Source organism: Aptenodytes forsteri, unplaced genomic scaffold, assembly GCF_000699145.1.
Source record: "Aptenodytes forsteri isolate BGI_AS27 unplaced genomic scaffold, ASM69914v1 Scaffold212, whole genome shotgun sequence".
NCBI classification, from domain to species: domain Eukaryota; kingdom Metazoa; phylum Chordata; class Aves; order Sphenisciformes; family Spheniscidae; genus Aptenodytes; species Aptenodytes forsteri.
This window is the reverse complement of record NW_008795487.1, coordinates 1,669,536-1,679,170: the sequence shown is the minus strand read 5'-3', so window position 1 is coordinate 1,679,170 and position 9,635 is coordinate 1,669,536. Positions and strand designations below refer to the sequence as shown.

Sequence of the window (9,635 nt, the reverse complement as noted above, 5' to 3'; positions counted from 1 at the left end):
ACGTATTTAAAAAAAAAAAAAAAGGTAAATGTTAAACTTCCCAACCTGAAAAATCTCTGAATGCTTGTTGTGGATATTTATAGCTTATTCAGTACCAGACTAAACTGAATATGATGCATGCAAGTCTTTATTTTTTAAATTTTTATATGTCAAATATACTCAAATCTGTGACAGTTATTACCCTCAGTAGTCGATAAAGCTTACCTATTAGAAGATATAAAAAATAATCTGCTCTATGCATTTCATTAAGTTGCATATTTCAAAATTAGTACTTAACAGAATTTCTTATTTTCTAGGGATCTCTGCAAGAGGTCATTGCTTGGGGTTTAATAGGTTGGAAATATTATGCTAATGTGAGTGGCCCAATTCAATGTGAAGGACTTGCCAATCTTGGCGTTGTGCAGGTTGCCTGTGCAGAGAAACGTTTTCTAATACTATCTAGGAACGGACGAGTTTATACACAAGCGTACAACAGCGATACTCTGGTGAGAGGTTTTTTACGTTTCTAAAAATGTGTTCTCTTCTGTATTACTTCATAGCATAAGTCTGCTCCTTTAACTATTTACAGTATCTTGGAAGAGTAGATGGAGGCATGCTGATTTTTGTGAACTTCTATGTGGATGTTCTTGAACTTTCGGAAATAGTGGTTTTGATCTCTTGTATTGATTAAATGCATCTGGCTTCTGTGATTTCTATCAGGCTAGAGGTTATGAACACAACGGTAATTGCTTTCATTGGTATGCTGGACTTGGTAACAACTGTAGAAATTGGCAGATACGAAACGGATTTTACTTCAGTGATGTAACACTGTGCCCAAACTCTGTAGTTCCTCAAACAAAGCTGTACTGTAACAGAAACATTTGTCAGTAAAATTGCCTGTCATATTAAGATAAACACAATTTTCCTAGATACTGAAGACCTTATAAGGATGGGAACAAAATAACCTCAGAGCACTGTTTTTGTCAGACTCTAATAGTAGATTTGACCTTTTTTTTTTTTTTTTAATACCTTCACTTCATTAATTTGAGTGTACAGTTTTGATGAAGCCTTAGGAAAACTGTACCTAGTTATTCTGTATATAGGCAAGTGATGGAAAATATAAACAGTTTTTATAAGTGTATTGTTTTTGTTTGGTTCACAGGGACCACAGCTGGTGCAGAGTCTAGCTTCCAGAAATATTGTGAAGATAGCGGCGCATTCAGATGGGCATCACTATCTTGCTTTGTCAGCAAATGGTGAAGTTTTCTCTTGGGGTTGTGGAGATGGTGGAAGACTAGGCCATGGGGATACAGTGTATGTAATAAAAATAATCATAACATTTATTTGTCAGTATTCTGAATTCATAGTAAAAACTATTTAGTTGTGTGTACAAGCTCATTCAGCATTTGACATTCGTCTGTTATTGAACAGAAATTGCATTCTCCCTGCATGTTTTCTCTGCCTGTAATATTCCCAGTTCTGTATTAATGCTGCTTTCTGAAATACTTGTAGATAGAGGGTGTAGTAGTGGTTACACTGTTAATAAGCCTTTTATTCATGGTTTTATGAATCCACAATGCATTTTCTCTAGAAACATTGACTCAGATGTCAGAGTGGGGTCATCATTTCCTGTGCAGTCATGTTACCTATACCATTCCTTTTTTTTCCCCTGTGTTAAACAATAACATTACTGCCCTGCTTTTGTGTAGGAGCAGTCTTCTACAGGGGTGTTCTGTAGGGGGTGTACATCAGTATTTCAGAGGTTTTAAGTGTCTTCCCCCAGTGCTGAATTCCCTATAAAGCAAGGGAGCTATTACACAAAGGTTAGCAGTGTCCTGAAATTAATTGTTCAGATATAGTAATTAAAGATAATATTTTTTTATAGTAGACAAGTATTTTTTAAAAACACTGCATTATTTTAATTGGAAATAGAAATCATAGTTGTCAGACATTCCTTCAGTGGTTTATATGTTGTTGAACAATCTGAACTTAATTTTTGGCTTATAGCTCTATTTATATCTTGATACTTCAGACTAGTAATAAGGTTTTCAGGTAGAATTGCAGCAATTGTTTTCTAACAAGTATGTGACACTTTTATTATCTACTCATCAGATCACCTGTTGTGAAATATGTCACCTTCTCTTTAAATAGCCCTCTGGAGGAACCGAAGATGATATCTGCTTTATCTGGAAAGCAAGCTGGGAAACATGTTGTTCATATTGCATGTGGAAGCACCTATAGTGCAGCCATTACTGCTGAAGGAGAGCTATATACATGGGGACGAGGAAACTATGGCAGGCTTGGTCATGGTATGTTACTTCATATCTTTGAGTAAGTTGTTTGTCGAAGAATTGTTTAGTACCTGTCTCAAATGATATTTTATCCAACTTACCTAAAGCTGATTTGAAAAACATACATGGTTTTGCATGAATTGAAATGATTATGGGAGGGATTGTCTCAAAACCACTTAATTTCTATGAGTTCTATGAAAATAAGCAGTTGGATGGAGAAAAAAATCTACACTGCTCTCTGTTCCCTTCTTTGTCAAGCAAAGACTATCTCATGGGTTAAATCCGTATTAGATACCTAACAAACCACATGGGAGCTTAGATGCTCAAATCTGAAAACAAAACCAAACCAACACTCCCCACCCCCACACAACAAAACACCCAAAAGCAAACAAAAAAACCCAAACAAAAGAACCTACCAGGCCTTCTTGGTTTTGCTTCTCACAGAACTACTTTGTTTTGAAGGTTCCAGTGAAGATCAGACCATCCCAATGCTGGTTACGGGCCTAAAAGGACTCAAAGTTATTGATGTGTCCTGTGGGAGTGGAGATGCTCAGACTCTTGCAGTTACTGAAAATGGTTAGTAGCAAAATATAACTTAACACTTTAAGTAAGCTTACCTTTTATTCCTTTCATTCTGAAGATATTTATACTGCAGATATTATGGTAATTTCTAGTGGCTTGAATTCTGTAAGAATTTGAAGCTGAAATTTCTTTTGGGGAAATACATATATGCATTTATACATTTTGCATATAATATATGCAGATATATTTCCATGCATAGATATGCAATATATTCATTGCAAATATATATTTCCATTTCTGTTATATATATTTAAAATACCCATATAAATGTATAATATACACACAAAATATTACATATATGTACATACATGTCTAAATTTTATGCTTTATTACATAAGTGCAGATAACTCATGTCGTCACAACAGCCAGAATTTTGAGTAGGAGGGTTGTCTGTGTTAACCCATGGGAAGTGCCAAAGAGAGGCTGTATTGGAATCCTGCTTCCCAGAGGTGCCTAGGCTGAGACAGATTCAAAACCTGAATTTCACTGTGTGAGGTTAAGCCACAAAGTCATCCCTTAGAAAGACTATAGCTCTTGGAAACTAGTTGTTCTTTTAAAATGTAGCTGCTTATGGTGATGTGCAGTGCTGAAAGATTTGTTCATCCAGGAAATGGACACCCAGATTTTAATTTTTTTTTTTTTCCTTCTCTTGGTCTCCTTGCATGCTTCCATTGCTTAATCAGAGTACCTTAGAGACTAGCTTATGCAAGTAGGGAACATAAAAGCATCAGAGTGTAAAACAAGACCTTCTTTTTGGACATGCATGGGTTTGCCATTCTTGAGCCGTAGTTTTATTTGATGCAGAATGACTTGACTATTTCTAAGTTCCTACATCAGGGCTTAGATTTAGTAGTGTGTTTCAAAAGAACACGATAGACAATGGCACTTTTAATTTCATTTGGTGAAATGGTTGAATGACAACTGAAAATTAAGAAAGCAGGTTTTGCAGACAATTTGGCCATTTGTTGTGGAAAAAGATTTTGCAAGTTCTTATAAATAACGCCTTATAATAAAAGAAGGCAGACTACAGGCTTGATTTGCAGTAAATCCTATACTTCATATGTTTTTAAGAAGGACTTTCTGTACACTGATGAATTTTCAGTGCATGTTATGTGTTATGCTTTTTATGTTTAGTTTTATCAACATGAAAACCTTTCAAAATCTTTTTCTTCTTATTTTCATGACCAATTAGAAATTAATTCATAACTGCTATTCTTAAATTACAATTTGGAAATGGTGCTTATTATAGAATCTCAGATTTTTATGAACTTGCTTGTCAAAACAGATAACTTCCTTACATGAAAAAGCAATGCAATTTTTTTGTTTTCTTTCTCTTGATTTAAAGGCCAAGTGTGGTCTTGGGGTGATGGAGATTATGGAAAACTGGGAAGGGGAGGCAGTGATGGTTGCAAGACTCCCAAGTTGATAGAAAAACTTCAAGATCTGGACATTGTGAAAGTACGCTGCGGGAGTCAGTTTTCTATTGCTCTAACCAAAGATGGCCAGGTCTACACCTGGGGAAAAGGTGACAATCAGAGACTTGGGCATGGAACGGAAGAGCATGTTCGATATCCCAAACTGCTGGAAGGCTTGAAAGGTAATTATCAGAGCTGGAAATATTGTGAAGTTCTTTTTGCTGTTGTTGGAACCTTTTACCGGACACTAGTGATCTCAACTTTAAGAATGGCAGTACCATGTACTCTGTCATATTTTATGCTGGTTGCATTGAAAAAGGTAATAGTGCACATTTGCCATAATTTCTGCATTTATACCTTTAGAATTCTAGCAGACTTAGAGCCACTATGTTACGATTACTTTAAATGCTGCTTGTCTTGTGTTCTCTTTATTCTTACTGCTTTTCTTTTGTTAGGTTCACAGACATGCTTATTTAAAACGTGTATTTTTGCATTGTCATGCAAATAAATATATATATTATATATATGCTTAGATTAAGGCATGTGAATGGAATAAATGAAAATCACAGGCAACGAGTAATGTGTTAAAGTTGTGTTCGTGCCAGTACTTTTGACTAGTTTGTAATGGAGTGAAGATTGTTTCTTGCATTTGTGAGAAACCTGAGGTTTTGTAGGGGAAGATGAGGAGAAACCTCTTAATGCTCTGTCTTTCCTAAAATTGTTGTTCGTATATGATGAATGATCTAATTGAAAGTAACTTCTGAACTAATGACTACAATATAACTTTACAGTCTCCGTTCATAGATGGGGAGATCTTTTAATAAACCTTTCCTGAGAAAGTATCCAAATAGAAGGGGTACAAAATAGAAGATTTTTTTTTTTTAAACTTGCAAGCTTTTGTACTTAAGCTGTCTCTTAAGAATCTTTAAATATTTCCTTGGTTTTTCTTTTGCTGTACTCTTCCAATCCACTACTAAGGCAAAGGTGAGACTCCTGACATGCATAATGTGTTCATAGTTAAGTATGGTTGTAATTAGCACAGTTTTCCTTACCTCTGATATTTTTCTGTTAATGATTGTAATCTTGAAGTTATATTTTCAATATTTGACTTTCCTATCAGGAAAAAAAGTGATAGATGTAGCAGCTGGATCTACCCATTGTTTAGCACTGACTGAAGATAGTGAAGTACATAGCTGGGGAAGCAATGATCAGTGTCAACATTTTGATACTTTGCGGATCACCAAACCAGAGCCCACAGCTCTCCCAGGATTAGACACGAAGCATATCGTTGGAATTGCTTGTGGGCCTGCTCAGGTAAGTTTTATTTTTGAATTGTTAATTGAGATTTGTCGTAGTCTCTCACCAAGACTGGTTCTGTACGCTGATCCCAGTCCCTCTTTCTGTGCTTGCGTGACTTTTCTTGTTCTTATTTCTTATTCTGAATAAACGAAGGCTTGGAAAAAACAAACCTTGTGCAATTCCTCTGCCAAAAAGGGATGACTAGCTTTCCCTCTGTTGGGTATTCTGAGAAGTAGCTATTTACCTGTTTTGTTTTTTGTCTGGTACAGCAATTGAAGAGTTGTCAAGCAGAATGTTTCCTGCAGCAAAGATAGTGAGGTATCTGGACTGGCATAACAGCACTTTGGAAAATGTGATAAGAGAGTTCTTTTCTGGGATTGGTAGGGTTTTATGTTTACAAGGATGCAAGTGGAGGGTTCTCTTCAACAGATGTCCTGATATTATTTCTGCATCTTCTATTACTGTTCGAAGGCAGATGTTAGCTTTACACTCCTGTCTCTAATCAGTGTCATCTCATATTTGGGAAATAACTGTTGAACTCTGTATATTGTTTCCATTTACAGAGTTTTGCTTGGTCATCGTGTTCAGAATGGTCAATAGGCTTGCGGGTGCCTTTTGTGGTGGATGTTTGCCCCATGACATTTGAGCAGCTAGATCTTTTACTAAGACAAGTGACAGAGGGAATGGATGGCTCCTCTGACTGGCCCCCTCCTCAGGAAAAGGAGTGTATGGCTGTGGCAACATTAAACCTTCTAAGGCTTCAGGTACCTTCAATTTCTTACGCATCGAGCAGTCGTTGAACTAAATGTTTCAGTAAATTGCTTGGATGAAAATAGTGGACTCAATGTGCTTTAAAACATTTTTACTGATTTTTAAAAAGTGAATTAAGTACAATATCACTTTCTACTCTTTGAAATTTGGCAGCTAGTGGTTGGTTTTTTTCTTCTTGACAGCTTTTGGATCTTATTAAAAGTGAACTATAAAATATAAATGGATTAAACCTTGTATACTCACTCAATAAGCCCATACACTCAGAGGTTTTATGCATTTCTAAGAATTTTAAATAGTGTTTTTAAGAGTGAATGTCCTCTTTAGAAAGTATTTGACAGTCACTGAAGATGTGCTACTTTTCCTTGCATACTGTAGTGAAGTAGAAACAGTTGAGGTTATTCTTTAGGTTGTTACAGTTCAGAGTTTTAGGGGGTATAGTTAAATATAGTTCATAATCTTTGAGTAGTTAAATTCAGTACGTGTTTGGGCAAGCCAGCATTTCCCTTTAACTTTTCAAATTTACAGTTGAAAGTGTGTATCTTGGTCAGTGCACTTAGTTGCTCCAGGATTGACTTTTTTTTTTTTTTAAAGTTCACATCTCTTCTTAATTAAAATTTGCCTTTTTTTTTTTTCCCTCCTTTCTTTTTTTCAGCTTCATGCTGCCATTAGTCATCAGGTGGATCCGGAATGCCTTGGCTTAGGTTTAGGCAGTATACTGCTCAATAGCCTGAAGCAGACAGTGGTAACATTAGCAAGCAATGCTGGTGTCCTTAATACCGTGCAATCGGCTGCTCAAGCAGTGCTGCAGAGTGGATGGTCTGTGTTACTGCCAACAGCAGAAGAGCGGGCTAGGGCGCTCTCAGCGCTCTTACCCAGTGCAGGTTGGTCCTAAGATTTAAACCTATTTGTTTTGTGCTTGCATTTCTAGTTCATTAACAGCTTCTTCCATTCCTAGTTTCAGGAAATGAAATGAATGTAAGTCCAGGCCGTAGATTTATGATTGACCTCTTGGTGGGCAGCTTGATGGCTGATGGAGGCTTAGAGTCTGCACTAAATGCTGCTATTACTGCAGAAATTCAGGTATGTTTTAGCAGCTTTGCAGTTCTGTATAAACAGACTAAGAAGGTGTGTCAAGTGTTTTCTGAAGTTTGTGGATTGATGTTACCCTCTTTAGACCTGAAACTTGAGCCAGTGTTTGTATGGAAGCATGAATCATATTCTCCTTTTTAGTGGAGTGTTTCTTTTCGTTGCCTACAGTGTTGATTTTTAACAACGGTAACAAACTTTTTCATAAAGCTCTGTAATAGGATCATAATTTTACAAAGCACTTTGTACCTTTTTGTGGGATTCTTGAGTTCTTCAGTTCCTTGATGTCATCCATATCTCTGCAGCATAAATTTCAGCCTTATTATGAATTCAAGATGAATGAATTCTTTGCAGCATCCCAAATTTCCATAGTTTCCGTTTCAGACTGTTTTGAATGTTTAACAGATGCTGACTAGTTATACAAAGGATGAAAGAAACATTCTGTATATACTGTTTTCTCCATTAGCCTCTCAGAGGTGGGACATGCTCTGCACAGACTGCTTTAAATTGCCATATTTATGTATGGCTGCGAAAACAAAAATGTGCTTTTTCCTTGCATCTTCGTTTGTTTAATTCTTCCTAGTGTATTTTCTTCTTGGTTTCTCTCCACTGTTGGTAAATGGGGAAGTTTATGATGCAGAGGAAATGCATGTGTTAAGTTTTGCTTTAATGCATAGTCTAGCATTAGCATTTTCTGTTCTATTTGAAGACATGCAGAACCTCTCGTTTCTTAACCAAGTCTCCTAGGGCACATTTACATTATAGCGTAGGTCAGAGATACCTGAGCCAATTTCAGATATATGCTGAAAGTGATCTAGGTGGCAGCATACAGCACTGCACAGGTTAATTTACATTGTTTAAAACCTGGGTGAACTTGTTTCCATAGAGTTCTGTATGACTGTAGCTCAGTAGCAAATCTAACCCAGGTTCTTCTGCAGTGGACCGGATTTGTTACATCTATAAATGCGGAGTAAACATGCCTTCAGTTGTGAACTGTGCAGCAGCTACTGGCATGTTTAAACGTACATAGAACAGGAATCAATTGTTAACTTGGTTTGGTGGAAATTGAATTTGGAGTTTGTCTACTCTTGTTTACCTGCACTGTCCCCCACCTTTCTTTTTATATTATAATTGTTTAAAAAAAGTGTGCCCATGTGGTTGTTACGGAATATACAATACACATTTGTCTGGTAGGAATTGTTTCATCTCTGGCATAGGTAAAAGTAACTTGATCTTGTTATCATGAATACTTGTTAGTAAAATGTTTCATAATCACAGTGGCAGTTTGCGCGTTTTCTTTAACTTGATTTACTTTTTTAGGATATTGAAGCAAAAAAAGAAGCACAGAAGGAAAAAGAAATTGATGAACAAGAAGCAAATGCATCAACGCTTCATAGGAGCAGGACTCCATTGGACAAAGACCTTATTAATACTGGAATCTATGAATCTGCAGGAAAACAAAGTTTACCATTAGTTCAGTTAATTCAGCAGTTACTAAGGTAATTGCTTTGAATTTTTCTTTTACGTACAGAAGATCTGTTTATATGTTTTATGAACTAGTCAACTAAAGGATGGCTAATTTTGGTTAGCAAATAAATAGTCTCTTGCTAGCATTTTAGCTCCTTGGAATTCAAAATATTGAACATTCTCCTAGCTTGTCTATAGTTTTGCTATTTTATTTTTGCTAAGGAGCAAAGTTCTATACCTGATTTTTAGAAAGACTTACTGCCTTGCTTTTATGGATTTTGTTACTTCTTCCTGTACTCTGAAAGTCTGTGTAACAAATACAGGACAAACGTTCAAAAGCCTGTCCTTACAAAGTACGGGAATCAGCACAAATTTATTTAGAACGGAACGTGTGCAAACAAGGGAACATCCTACAAAGAAACTTTGCATAGGTTTCTCGTATATTTGTGTGAAATTCTAGCAAAAGCTTAACCCGTGTTTCTGTGGACTGTCTTCACTATCAGCTCCTTTTAAGTACTTTACAATACTTTTATACCAATTAGGAACATCGCTTCACAGACGATAGCCAAACTAAAAGATGTTGCTCGTCGCATTTCTTCCTGCATGGACCATGAACATTACAGCAAAGAGAGATCTGCTTCTCTGGACCTGTTGCTCCGTTTTCAGCATCTACTTGTTAGTAAACTTTACCCAGGAGATTGTGTTGGGCAGGTCCCTAATACATACAGTAAGTTATTGTAAAAAA

At 36.3% G+C, this 9,635-nt stretch overlaps 1 protein-coding gene across 1 annotated transcript in view; it reads left to right on the top strand.

Annotated features, from left to right (window-relative positions):
* HERC2 (HECT and RLD domain containing E3 ubiquitin protein ligase 2) overlaps positions 1–9,635 on the top strand; it is a 118,285-nt gene that overhangs the window by 35,880 nt on the left and 72,770 nt on the right. The window contains exons 10-20 of the mRNA XM_009281370.1: positions 297–485; positions 1,142–1,293; positions 2,131–2,288; positions 2,733–2,846; positions 4,198–4,449; positions 5,388–5,581; positions 6,130–6,330; positions 6,990–7,218; positions 7,293–7,417; positions 8,744–8,922; positions 9,433–9,617. Coding sequence (XP_009279645.1) covers positions 297–485; positions 1,142–1,293; positions 2,131–2,288; positions 2,733–2,846; positions 4,198–4,449; positions 5,388–5,581; positions 6,130–6,330; positions 6,990–7,218; positions 7,293–7,417; positions 8,744–8,922; positions 9,433–9,617 — 1,978 coding nt within the window. The remainder of the gene's footprint in view (positions 1–296; positions 486–1,141; positions 1,294–2,130; positions 2,289–2,732; positions 2,847–4,197; positions 4,450–5,387; positions 5,582–6,129; positions 6,331–6,989; positions 7,219–7,292; positions 7,418–8,743; positions 8,923–9,432; positions 9,618–9,635) is intronic.